At 39.0% G+C, this 14950-nt stretch overlaps 1 protein-coding gene across 1 annotated transcript in view; it reads right to left on the bottom strand.

Moving 5' to 3' along the window:
- Window positions 1-14950, bottom strand: part of LOC143733267 (RNA-binding protein Musashi homolog 2-like) — a gene marked incomplete at its 5' end in the record, with an annotated part of 55381 nt that overhangs the window by 8422 nt on the left and 32009 nt on the right. The window contains 2 exons of the mRNA XM_077224894.1: window positions 706-860; window positions 5961-6140. Coding sequence (XP_077081009.1) covers window positions 706-860; window positions 5961-6140 — 335 coding nt within the window. The remainder of the gene's footprint in view (window positions 1-705; window positions 861-5960; window positions 6141-14950) is intronic.

Consider the following 14950-nt stretch of genomic DNA (forward strand, 5'->3'; position numbering starts at 1 on the left):
ACTCGGCCGCCATCTTGGCAACGCCTCCGGGCCGCTATTTCGGACTAACAAGACCAGGCTCCGATCTAAATGAATGGGCAGAGAGTCAGAACTGCACTATCACTGGTCACCGGGACATAAAAACTGCATGTATAGAAACAGCAGTAAAATATGATAAAAATTGCTGAAAAAGTTTGATGACTTTGCCCCAAAATAAGGTTTAAAACGCCAATACGGTTATACTTTTACTACGCATGCGCAAGGCTTCTCTCCCTCTCTGCCGCGCGCGCGCTACACGGTTTGAAACACAGTATGTACGCGCTCTCGCTCACTCGCTCTAGATTCCGGGAGATTTGAACTAATTTGCGGGCATCAGGGAGACGCTATCAATATGCGGGAGACTCCCGGAGCTTCCGGGACACTTGGGATGTCTGATATTTACACAACGCACACATACACTGCATATCAAATCTGTCGCCTTTCCAAACATCAACGTATTTTCCGCTGTCTTAAACCTCAACTGTGCGCATGCGTCAGTGGAACCAGACGATAGGCTCAAATGTTTCCCGGCTTGACTGTTAAAAGCAGACGATTGGCTTTCCAGCGGGAGGGGCGGGACATGTGCATACAACCGCCATCTTTGGCGTTATGGGTTTTCCCTATATATTGTATTGAGGACTGAGGAAGAGGCATGTCTCTATATTAATAGTCTCTGGCTGTACTCACTGCGATACTGTGATTGAACCCGGAGCCCGGCTGGGGGCTGGCAGCACTGATGTAATTTCCCACAGCTGAGTCCTGACTGCTGGGGCCGTACAGGTCTGCCACGGGTCCAGGACTGTTTGCGACGGGGAAACCTCCAGGCCGAGGAGGGTTAGCACCTGTACAGGACACACACACACACACACACACACACATCAGATCCATGATACATCAAATTTCAGTCACTAAGGTGGCAGAGACAGCTTCCAGCACAGAGGATCATGGGAAAGAATACATACTGTACACTAGCGTTTAAAAGTCTGGGGTCAGTAAGATATATATTTAGAAAGAAAATAATACTTTTAATCAGGTGAAAGTAAAGACATTTATAATGTTACAAAAAATGTATATTTAAAATTAACACTTTTGAACTTTGCATTCAAATAATATTTAAAAGTGTATCACAGTGTCCACAAAAACATTAAGCAGCAAAAACTGTTTTCAACATTGATAATACTAGGAAATGTTTCTTTATCGCTAAATCATCATATTAGAATGATTTCTGAAGGATCATGTGACACTGAAAACTGGAGTAATGATACTGAAAATTCGGCTTTACAATCATTTTGAAATGTATTCAAACTAGTGTATGACACGTTACTTGTATGGTATGAACACTTTTTTATTGAATAATGACCATTATGACAATGCGAATGTGTTTAAAGCTAAATAACATCTTCAGGGGCTGTTCAGAACTGCTGTTGGACTATGCAAACTACATGGGTATCTTTGATAACCAGCATTCTTTCCACTTCGGTTTTTAAATACAAAAATGTCCTTTATTAAACGCCTTCACAATTGGACAGCATATAGATTAAAAACACCCACAACATTTATGCAAAAAAGCAAGCAGCCTGGTCTGATCGAAGGCCGTTCAGCGGGTCTGATCGAAGGACAGGGAGAAATACAGGCTTTCCTGCTGTGAGCTGAGATTTCAAGTGAATATGAACACGCATGTAAAAATCGAGCTTCCTTTGTGACTGCTCATTTCCTAATTCTCTGTTCACAGAGTCGGAATAGAGTTGGAGTTAGAGAGATCACCAACAACTGAACATCAGTGACTGCAGTCACCACAGGTTTAACCTAGAGAAAGAGGTGTGTGTATGATGTAGGCTTGCTGCGGTAGTTGGCCGTACATGGATTACATTACTTGTATTACATTAGTGATGCGCGGGTCGTCTCATAACCTGCGGACCCCACAGGTCGGGGAAAAAAATTTCACTTTATTTGCGGGGCGGGTCATTACATTATTATTTTTTTTTTAATCCATGTATGTTGTGTGCAATTTCCAGCCTATAATAAATAATTGAGAATATCTATTTTCATATTTTATAAGGTTCTTTGATAAGGTTACAATACAAAGGCCGTAGCACTGAAACTTGCGATGTCCCCAAACCTTTGGCATCACGTGACACGTCACGAAAGCGGAGCGCCAAGCACTGCAGCTCCCGCCGCCAGCCACAACAAAAACGGAGAAATAAAAGTGAAGATGGATGACGAGGTGCGGGAGAAATTGAGGTCGGGAATTTACAGAACTAAAAGAAAAAAAGGTCAGCCTGCTAATGTTTGGGACCGGCTCTCAGAAATAGTTGCCGCAGAAGACAACAGCATTATCGGCTACATTCATATTCATAATCGTCTGTTGTTGCCAGTTTACAGGGCGATGTTTCCAAACACTTTCAGGCTGAAATAAAGGCTGTTTTCATGTACATTACAATGCCTAGTATGTCTATTTAATGGTCGCGGGTGCGGAGTGGGGCGGGTTGTAAAAATAGATACAGTGGGCGGGCCAAATAATTTCATAAAAGCGGGACCCGCGGGTTGGAAAAAAAGCCGACCCGCGCATCACTATTGCCATCACAGCACTTAGCATTCATTCATTATTTATTTTTTTATTTTTTTTTCAAATTTGAACAAAAATCTCCAAGAATTTAACAACGCGTCAATTTTACACGGACCACAAGCGCTGTGATTGGTCTGTGAGCACAAATTCTAAAAGCGAAAGTGAAAATCAAGTATCTCAAGAATTAATTTATATATTTGAATATATATAGAAATAAATATTAAGTTCAGCAATATTTTTTAATGACACAGATTGTGTTAAATTAGTGATGACAGACAACACTGACTAAGTAACTCTCCTCCTGTCTCTGGCCGTGTTTCCCAGGTCTTACCTGAGCTCTACGGCTTACCTCGCTTTTACAGTCATTTTATGTGTGTACTGTAATCTTTCTTCCATATAATTGCTGGATTCTGTAAAGGTGCTGTGCTTTGTCTCGCTTTGCCAGAAATAGGATTTATGCTCCAAATTAAACCCTGGGGCTAAACCGTTACTGCTATTAGCTTTAATAGCTAAACATGACTTACATTTATTGGCTTTGACTGGTAGCTTAGCAGCACCCATGCTAATTAAACCCGCCGGCCTGCGATTACGCAGCGTGTTTCGGAGACACAGGTGACTCATCTGTCCCGCTCCAGCTCCCAGCATTGGGGTTTTAATCGATGTCACCCTGCACATGCTTTGGCGAGATAAAGTGTTTTTGCTGAGCAGGGACAGACTTAAAAACAGAGATATTGTCTAACGCAAACCTACACACCAATGGAGTCAGTATTGACCCCCGAAAGACCCACAATGCATTGACTGTGTCCAAGTTGCCACAGCAACAAGCATACAAGAGACATTTGGATGGACCTTCATATCAGGTAACGCGTCTGTATTTAATAGAGCTATCTGGAAACGCTCTAAACCCATACTGAAAGCAATATTAAGGTCATAAATTGAAGCAGCAAAGTCGTAGATGAGTTTCTGTTTCCAATTGTCAAAAAAAAAATAAAACAAAAGAATATTTTGTTGTTGTTGTTGTTGTTCACAATCTAGCAAGGAGGAACAGATGAAAAGACTTGTTGCAAAAGTGGGAGGCCAATACAACAAAATATGTAGCAAATCAATGACTGATCTGAACTCACAGATTTTATTCTTTAAATACTTGTCTAAATGCATCTTAAAGTCAACAGTAACCCCAACACATTTACTTCCATAACGTGACGCATTTCAGCGAATGAACAAGAACACTAATGGGTTTTTTCCTCCCCCCCCCCCATTTAAATCATGTACTCTCAGGAATGGATTTAGCTTTAGCCTTTGTACTGCGAGTCCAAAGTTAGCGGCAGCAGAACGAGCACAGGTTGGGCTCAAGGCCAAACCTACTTCATCTATGTAATCGCTGGTGTAAAGCGGAAGGACTACAGACATTTTCCTGTCGGCTGCCAAATGAAATGAGGCAAAGAGAAGTAGGACAGAAGGAGCTGAATCTAAAAGATCCACGACACCTGGCCTGGCACTGATGAGGACCACACCGCAGATGGGTCACACAACGCGTGACTTCACTGGCTCTTTAAAAATAATGAGGCTTAACATGCATCAGGCAGTCCACAGATTCAAACCATGACTGGAGGGGTGTTTTAAACTTGATTTCTAAGGCCTTGTCCTCGTCAGATTGTGCACCGCTGCGTACGTCTTGCCAGCGCTTGATAGCATGTTTTTTGCATTTTCATGTAGACAGAGTTTTTTTAAACCGAGCATGTGTGGACGGGATTTTTTTTTAAAACGCAGGAGGAAAAACTCCTGTTATAAAAATACCCGTGTCCGTGTGGACTAGGCCTAAGATAATCTCAAAATCAATGTAGGAACAGACTGAAATAAGTCAACCCTATATTATACTTCATACACAGATGTTGTACAGTACGTATTTAAGATATATACATAATATATGATAAAGTATTTTATCTTAACAATGCCTAAGTATTTTATGAAGCATTGTTAGGAGTGATCTCAGACAGGTAGGACTGATTGCCTTGCACTAAAACATGCAGTACATGAGTGGGTTGTCTCTGCATGTAAAAAACAAACAAACATAAGGACAGTCTTGTAATATTAAGGGGTATTTCCAAATATATCATAATGGAAGAGTGTTAGAAGCAGAACATGTCTATGACAAAATACGACACCGGTACTAGAAAGGTATCGCGATACCCAGCTATTAAAATCGGTACGATATGACATTTTATTAGTACCGCTACTTTAAGAGTGACAGCACTCTAAATAATAAGAGCAGTATTTCTTTATTTTGCGTCGATGTGTGACAGCCGGAGTCAGGATGTGTGTGTAGAGCTCCGCTTCCACTGTTTTCATTCACTAAACAACGGAAGCAGAACAGTAAAATATATACGCACAGCGAAACATGCATGCATGAGAGAATAAAGCGTGGACGTGCTCGCGCTACCGGCTCAGACCTGAAGCGCACACACACACAGACACACAGACACACTCCTTTCACACAACATGCGATCACCACTTCACTTCTCTTTCGTGGATTATTTGGATTGAATAATGAAAATTCTAGGTAAAAATGGACGTCCTGGCGAGCATTCACGTAAACACAGTCGTTATGTCTTTAGTGAACGTAAACCGTTTGTAAAAATAAATCATATGTGTTCCATTGGGTTGCCTACGTGCAGGTCTTAAAGGGCCAGCAGACGAATATTCTGTGTAATTAATGTTAATGTAACAACAGAAAATAGATACATTTATTCATAGCATTGGGTGATTGTCTACTTATTAATAATCAGTCTATAGTTCATTTATAGAGTGAAGACTTTATTTTTTTCAGCTACAGTACTTGGTCTATTTAACAGTAGCATTCAAAAAAGAAATGAAGCACTGTTTATTTTATTTGTCTCTTATAGTATTTGGTAATTTGCTTTTTTGCTTATTTTTAATAACAAAGATACAATTAAATTAAATATCTATATTGTAATTATAAAATTACATTTAAAAAATATTAAATAACTCGTTTCATCAAATAAGATTTTGGTCATCCCAACCTGTTCAGAATTGTGAAAGGTTAGCAAATGTTAACATGATTGATGATAATGTCAATGTTGCAAACATCTGTGTAAGGACGTACACACTGGCACTTGCTAATTATTATTATTTTATTTAATAAAGGGGAGGGAATGGTCAAAAAGCAGGGAAGGAACAAAGTTTTAAGTTTTAAAAATAAAACAATGAATTGTAAGTTCTGTCAAATTTTTCAGTTATTTTTACTGTTTTCGTTTTCCCCCCATGGTATCGATTCAGTATCGGTATTAAGGTATTTTAGTCTGGTATCGTATTGAAGTAATAATTATAATTATCGTGACAACACTACCATACACACCTGAGCTCTTGAAGTGGTCTGGGCTTGGGTGGTGCTGGGAGGGTGAGTTGCAGGTGGAGGTGACGTGCTCACTTTGCAGCATCTGACCCGTATGGGGCCCCAGGGTGGCATAGTCGGCAAAGGAGCAGGGAGCGGCCCGCTGGTCACCCGGGCCAGAATAAAAGCCGTAATCAGGGAACCCTAGGAAATACATAGAGAGGATGAGACGCTGCCATTGATGCACACGACACTATATGATACAAAAAAGATGAAGTGACTGACAGGTGACGACATGAGGCTGAATGATGCCCACATACACTTAATTTGTTAGTAGTTCCACAGCATGATGCCCACTAAACCTAAGATGCTAGCCAAGATCTTAAGAGACACCTATGAGATATGGTGGATAGGATACAGTGAGAATTAAAACGCTGTCACATTCAGCATGTGGTACAACAAACTATCATTGATGTTTATTGGCCATAAACATCAAAAAAAGTATGTAAGACCTTAAAGGGATAGTTCACCCAAAAATGTAAATTCTGTCAGTACTTACTCTCCCTCATGTTGTTCAACCCTGTAAGACCTTCGTTCATCTTCGGAACACGAATTAAGATATTTTTTGATGAAGTCTGAGAGCTGGAAACTTGTACCCGAAAAGTTATTAAAGACATCGTTAAAATAGTCCAAGTGACTACAGTGGCTCAATCTTAAGTTTATCAAGCGACGAGAATACTTTTTGTGCGCAAAAACAAACAAAAATAACGACTTTATTTCAACTATTGATTTCCTTCTCTGTGGGCGTCGAGTGAGTTCACTAGTGTAACAGCGCAGCGCTTCTGTGTTGTACGTCACACGCATCACACACATGACCAGCGTCGGCCAATAGTGAGCAAACGTGTGACGTAGCTCTACGCTATCACACTACGCTAACTGACTCGAGGCCCACAGAGAAGGAAATGAATAGTTGAAATGAAGTCGTTATTTTTGTTTGTTTTTACGCACAAAAACTATTCTCGTCGCTTAAGATTGAGTCACTGTAGTCACTTGGACTATTTTAACGATGTCTTTAATAACTTTTCGGGGAACAAGTGTCAATCCCTTAGAAGCCTATGGAGGAGTGATCCAGCTCTCAGATTTAATCACAAATATCTTAATTCGTGTTCCAAAGATGAACGAAGGTCTTACGCGGTTGAACAACATGAGGGAGAGTAATTACTGACAGAATTTACATTTTTGGGTGAACTATCCATTTAACAGACACTTTACACACAGATTATGAACGCCTTTGAGGACATTATTTGATGGCTCTAGCTAACATTCATAGCTGGTCTCTTTAATCCTATATGCGGGTTTGATATACAGAGAGCATGACGTGTCTTCATTGGCCTTCTAGAAAGAGCGAGATGATCCAATCAAAGAAAGCCAGGATCCACCGCACAGACTTTTACATCTTACGTCTCCCCTGCCGCATGTTTGCTTTTCATTGGGGTCTGGGGTCTGCAGGAGCGTCCTGGAGTAGTGCCGAACATCACAGCGCTGATTATGCCTTCAACAGCTGCCAAAAGTAATCTGAATCTCTAAGTAGCTTCTCTTTCATCAGCTTCGCAACTTTCCCTCACCGTCCGCGGTTTGTGGGCAAAACGCCTGCCTGTCAAATTACACTCAAGTGTTGAGGAATGGCACAACTCCAACACTGCTTGCTTTCTGTAAATCATGACTTGAGGAGTCACAGAAATATGTAATGATCCCAATTACATCTCTGCATAAACTCTAGCTTCACATGTACAATTCAGTGAACTCATACAAAAACACATGTATGTATATCCACAGTATTCCTACGCCCCATGATGCTTTGCGCGAATTATCGGTGTAACTTCCGTTAAGATGTAGCTCTATGGACGCAATAATATATATATTTTTGAACCGTGTACGATGACATTACATTATTCTACTCAACCTTCATCCATTGAACATCAACAAAATCGGTCGGTTAAATATCACTGTGGTAATCTGTATTATGTAACATACGTTGCCTTAATAATAAAACAATGTTTCAGCATTGCGTGATACTATTTTAAAGTGATTTCAGTCATTTTGACAGATAATAAATTATTATTGTAGCCTATTTACCTGTGAAACCAAACCTGGAAAGAGACGTGAGGATTTGGGGAGGATTCCAGTGAATTATTAATGGTATACATCGTAAATTAAATCGGGATAACAGACCACAAATGTGCAGTATATATGTTGACCTTTATCACACTATTACAGCGGGAATTCAAAAGGAAAAAATAAAATAATCATGAGGAAAAGAATCCAGAACACTTACTCTAGATATTCTTGGTATAACATTTCACGTTAAAATACCAAATGTTACGTTATTCTCATGTTATTCTTAGATGAAACATGAAAGAAAACTGATAGCTTATTAAGTCAAACTGACGGATCAGCTTTATTTGTAGGGCAACCTTGTGATTTGAAATGATTCGTTTCAGTCTTTTTGAATGGAAGTTTCCCAAACCGGAAGTGCCGCCCGTAATTCGAAACGCAGTAAACTCGTCAGGAATAAGCTGGACAGCCCAGACAGACTTGTGGGTTCTTTTTTTACCCCGATTTTTTAAAAGGTTGAATTGAAAGCTTAAGTAGGGGTTAATGCCCGACGAGGTGTCCAGTGTACGGTCTTAATGGACGACGTCGAGGCGTGAACCGTCCGACGCGCAGCGGAGTCGAAGTCCATTAATACCTAGACAATGGACACCTCGAAGGGCATTAACCCGCTTATACCATGGTCACTTGCCAAATAACACATTTTTAAAACAGTTTATATTTTAATTAGTTTTACAATCGAAATCTAAAGTTTTTACAAACAATAACTTGTACTCCCTGGTTACGCCTGACGGTTTAGTTAGCAACCGGAGATATTTATAGTCCGCTCAGCGGTGTTATCTCCTTGTGTCGTTTCTCCGTTTTATTTACAATTTTTCTTTCTTCAGCAGCATCCCATTCATCAAAGTTGTCAAATTCTCCAAAAAGGTTAAAAGAAATAACGAAGTCGCTCATTGTTGTGTTAGTAGGCTATGTATAACGGCTAACTAGATGTTTGTTTTGATACAATAAATTGTAAACGGATACTTTGACTGCCTGTTGCTATGGTTACTCACAGCTGATGTAGCCAGCGCATTTATTTATTCATTTCGAAACGGTAAACAGTCAGTTTCACCAGAACTCCTTTATTAGGTGTCCTCTATCACTTTTTAATGGACACCCTGCAGCCAATCAGAATCGAGTATTCACCCAGACCATGGTATAAACACATTTAAGGAACAGTTTGCCCAAAACTGAAAAATCTGCCATTTACTCACCTTCATGTCATTCCAATCTATACGATTTTCTTTCTTCTGACCAACAAAAAATCGTTTGTTTGTTTTTTGTCCATACAATGAGAGTCAGTAGGGTCCTATGTTGTTTGTGACCCAATTGAAAAAAACAAATATATTCTCAAATTATCTTTTATCATGCTGGCTTGAAATGAGAGTAAGCAAATGATAACAGAATTTTCTTTTTAGGCCATTCTTTTAAATGAAGCTGAGAGTAGGTAAGCTGAGATATGGCCATAAAATCATATCTCGGTATTTTTTGGTTAAATGGCGATATACGATATATATCTTGGTACTTTCTACGTTTTTCTATTTGGATAAAGAAAATCTGTATTTATTTAAAAAAAAAAATGTTATTTCACATCCTTGTCAATGATATCCAAACAATGTTGATATTGAACGATATGGAAACAAATATAGTGAATGTAATGTAGGCTATGCATTATATTATGTGCAAAAAGGTGGTTAAAATCATATTACATTTTAACATTGTAACATTACAATCTAAAAAGAAAAATAATGCTTTTGTTTTTAAAATGACTAAACGCTAAACTAAAAATGAAAATAAAAACAAAAACAAAAGCACAAACTAATTATATTAGCCTGGATTTGATTACCCCATTATAATGCTCACTTTCATAAAAATATACTTGTAGGTTTAAAATTCCACATATGGCACATTTATTGTCTCCAACAACAAATATTTTAGCAATATTTTGTATAATTTAGTCAGAATTATTGCGCTATTCTATTGTGCTCGTCTGTTTGGCGCGCGTGCGCGCGGCGGCGCTCATTAACGGAAGCTTGAATATTAGCAGAGATGGAGAATATACCAGTGAAATGTAAGTTAAGCACTGAGGAAAGCACCACGTCTCAAACGCATTAAACAGCGCAAGCTGCTTTAAACTTGTTAACTATATCTTACCAGTTATTCTGAAGCGCTTAATATAAGTTTGTGTCATGTTTGGGACAAAATGTACTTTCACTGCAGGAGCTCACACTGCGTCCTCCGCTATTTTTCAGATGTGCTCGTATCAAACTACTGTATCATATAAATGGTATTGCCTCATTCCATATCGTTTAAAAAATAAAAAAATTCGATATATTGTACAATCTCGATATACCGCCCAGCCCTACACTGAGAGCATTCTTATTGGTAGTTAAAACCAATCAAATACAAACATACAAAGGGTCAGGGATGTGTTCAACATTATGAATGCCCACCAATCTAATTCTACAGAAATCTGTGGAGCTTCCTATAGAGTTCTGTGTGGGACACACTAGGCATCCTGGGTCTTTAATGAGTCTTTTAGATCATTCTCTCCCCCACCCTGCACTGTTATTCAGGACTAAACCGACTTTCACGCTCGATCTCAACTAAGAAAAAACAAAACAAAAACCCCCAGTAAAACAAAGGCCAGAGACACCCTTTCTTTTCGTAATCCATTTTTTCGACGTGCATTCTAATCGCCAGTTGTCCTTGAATTTTAAAGTGGGTTTTCTGCTCCCCGCTAATTAGACAAGCTTCCGCTGCCTCTTCTGCACTCTCTAATTAGATCTTTAACAACAAACAAGAGTCGACCTCTACACAGACTCCTCCATTTGTTAAACGGCTGAGCAGGGCGCAGGTTAGCGAACGCGCAACATCCCCCCCTCCCGCGCTGTCTTCGCGGAGCCGTGCCGGCACGCATTCCAAGAGTCGCACATTGCCAGGACACCACAATGGCGGCTTCCTGTTCCATCTGCCTAATTCTGCCGATTACAGGATACTGGGAGAGGCAGTACACAAAGCCGACATTCACACACACAACGGATGTACACAGCTGCTTTGTTTATGCTGACACGGACAATTAGCCCTCAGCTGCACAAGGCTCTCAGTCAGGAAGGTCTTATCTAATAAAGCCAGGGAAAATTACCTTTATTGTTCAGGTAGATTGCCTCTAATGATAGTGCCATCAGTGTAAAAGGATATGAATAAAATGAGGATGAAAAGAGCTCTTCAGTTGGATGGCAAGACAGCAGAAGCAGCCATCTGGGAGCCTGATTATCTTCCTCTGCTCATTTTCTTCTCAGAGCATACAAATGATTTACTTTTACTTAAGCAAAGGTGAGAAACAGAGAGGGATCGGGCAAAGTTGCTCTGACATCAAAGTTAGAGAAATAATAGCTCTCGTCTGATCTTTCTAAAACAACACATGTTCTCTCTGAGCATGTTCAGGAGGCGGCGTGCATCACCTCGGGGGGGCGCGGCGATGTGGGTGTCTGAAGTGTGTTTAGTCTGTGCGCCACAATATGTGTGTGAATTAATGGTTTGCTAATGAACACCAATGGAATGCTGTTTTAGTTGTACGGACATCTGGTGTAGCGCTTCATCAATAACACAATTTCCGGCACATCACCAGAGCTTTTGATAATCAGCTGGCAGCGCTAGAGCTGTAAATCTCTGTTTCTGGGTTTAACTGCAGTCTGGACATACAACTTAATGAGAACAGCAATATCACGGCATGTGCCTGTTCTAATGTTCTTTAAGATGTAATCAGAACAAAAACAACATGGAGAACAGCCCTATCTTTAGGGTCTTTATTTATATAAATGAACAATTTGAAAGCAGGGTTCAAATCAAATCAGTTTTGAAACTGTATCTGTACAGTTTCAACTTTAAACTGTAACGTTTACATGAAAACAGGGCCTGATGGGGCCCTTGAAGAGTTGACATCCCATAATGGGTTTTGTTGACGTTTCCAAAATGAAATTTCCCAGTCATTTCAAAATTACAAACCAGTCAGTAATGTTTTACCATGTGTATACATAAATAATTAAACAAGTAATGTAAATGATTAAATATAAACATTAAAATAGATTATGCATACATTTGTAAATACTTTTTAATTGATATACATATATATATTAGGGATGCACCGATACCGATACCAGTATCGGTATCGGGCCGATACCAAGCTCATGTACTTGTACTCGTAAAAATACCCCGATACCAAAGACCGATACCTCACGTGACGCGTGACCTCAAGTATATCCTTAGCTCATATTTCTTAATTCTTATGAACACTCTTCCTACAGTTATAGTGTTGCTAGATTTAATAGTACACTCTAATATCTCACTTTACACTTTCGGCTGCGATTACATTGTTACTCAGTGTTATGTTAAACATTTGTTCTGTGATTTCTTTGGCACTTTATGACAAATTTGATTGTCTTGTCTGTGATTTCTTTAGAACTTTGACAACTTTGTGACAGGCAGGTAAAAATTACATTCATTATGTCCTTGGTTTTGCCCTTTGGAGGTTATAGGACACTGTGAAATTTTACATTTACAAGTAATGTAAATGATTAAATATAAAACATTAAAATAGATTACGCATACATTTGTAAATACTTTTTAATTGATATACATATATATATATATATATATATATATATATATATATATATATATATATTAGGGATGCACCGATACCGATACCAGTATCGGCCCGATACCAAGCTCATGTACTTGTACTCGTACTCGTAAAAATACCCCGATACCAAAGACCGATACTTGGGCTTTGAAAATTTGTGATAAGCACATAAGAATGATTTATTTTTTTAAGTTTATTTAAGTTGTTGAAAATAAAGATGCTGATATGTTCATTAGTCTCATTGCGTTGTTCTTAGAAAATTGCCACATAAAATGAGAACCCCCCCCCTTTAGAAAAATAATTATGAGACAGTTGTTGTCAGATTTCATCAGTGATTTCAAATACGCAATTTAAGCTTGGCGAACAGTTTGAGAATTTGAAGTTTCCCCATTTAAAGAGATAGGAGCTGCACTTGCTTGCCCGAGATGCGTTTCAAAGATGGCCGCCGAGTGAAATGACTTGTCTTAAAGGGACTTTGAGCATAAGCAGGAGAGTGAGTGCAGGTGAAGCTCTCAGGTGTGAACGGCTTAAGACTTCGACTCAGCTCCTAGTTACAGTATCACTGTCCATCTTATCTTCAGCCCAATTATTAATATTCCAGCTATCAGTGTGAAACAAAAGACCCCTTCTTCCATTTGTTTCTCTTTTTTCACTCTCTCAGTAGTCTAATTGGATGTAATTACTCATCTGCAAAGCAAATGAGTGGGTCGGCGTTGCCGTGGCGACCGGATCAGCGGGCCCAGCAGTGCGAATCGTTCGCCGAGCCTCATTTCTGACGATAATTACCCCTCTCCCCTCACTCTCACCATCTCTCCAACAACAGAAAGACCTGTTTCGAAGTTATAACTCAAGTCATCGCTTGTTTCCTTTCTTCCTCTCTCTCTCAGCTTGCAGCCAACATTGGGGCGGCTCTCTCTGAGTGGATAACGGCTCTCCTCGTTTCCACTTTACCAGATCACAGAAGTGACCTCAAACTGCCTCTCTCTCTCACTAACACACACACACACGCCAAACAGTCTAAGAGCTTTCGATCACATTCACAGTAAAACACAGGCTAGTGTCTGTCTTCCACCACTTACATGGCTGAGCTGGTTAAGAGTGCATCAGTGAACAAGTGTGTGATTATCCACACACACACTCAAATCCCTGGTGGCCATTCGAACAAGCCACTTGATGGCGGATGTCAGTTAGTCTGTCATATTGGCCCCTAAATTAGCTTTGAATTTCAGAGCGGCTGTAATTAGCCTCTTCATTTCCACCTAAGTCAATTTAGAAGGGGGAAAAAACCCACATGTGCCTGGATTTAGCTTTCACTTTCCATTCAAAACAGTCCTTTCTGACCCAACGGCTGGCTAATTAACATCACTAGACCCCCTTTTCCGTAAGTGCCGACATTTAATAAATAATACATATTTAATATCTTGTCATTTTGGTGCTCAGAAAGGCTTTGCTAATGAATTTTAACACATGATTTATTCAGCCGGCATACTCTCAGGTCTCTCTTCGTGCTTTTCTCTGGTTGAGTGACAAAGTAACCTCAGAAATTCAGGACGTTATATCTAAATTAGTGATGGCTCAGTTACAAAGCTTTTGACACCGAGTTATGATTTGTAGATGAACACAGCAGGAAGACGCCCATCATGCACCTCTTTTTTGGTGACAGATTCTGAAATGAAACTCGAGTCATCTAGAGCCGACTTATATGTTTTTGTGTCCTCTTAAAGCATCCTAAAGTTTATGTTAAATCATTTTAAAAAGAAATATTACATTTTACAGATAAAAATATATACTAATAACATTTTTTTATTTATTTTAAATGTATTACACTGTATGTATATGTAAAAATAAATACATTTTAAAATAAATATAAAATTATACAGATAAAATAAATGAATATAATTACATTTAAATAAATGTAAAATAAATATTACATCATGTGTAAAAATATGTTTGCATTGTAAAATAAATATAAAATACAAGTAAAACTATGCATTTCAAATTATAAATGTAAATATTACACAACAAGAATTTTTTAATAAATGCCATAATAGAAATAAAATAAATGTATACTTTTTTCTAAGGATCTGGTACTACTGCTCTTTACCACTGTTGCAAACAAAATGCAAACTGAAAACAAAATAAAAAACCTGATGATTCGTTGAAATCAACCACACAAACCCAACTCTGATACCAAACAGACCCTAGCTCTAATGTG

The sequence above is a fragment of the Siphateles boraxobius genome, unplaced genomic scaffold, assembly GCF_051911475.1.
Source record: "Siphateles boraxobius isolate OS27281-9 unplaced genomic scaffold, OSU_SipBor_1 93, whole genome shotgun sequence".
Lineage (NCBI taxonomy): Eukaryota > Metazoa > Chordata > Actinopteri > Cypriniformes > Leuciscidae > Siphateles > Siphateles boraxobius.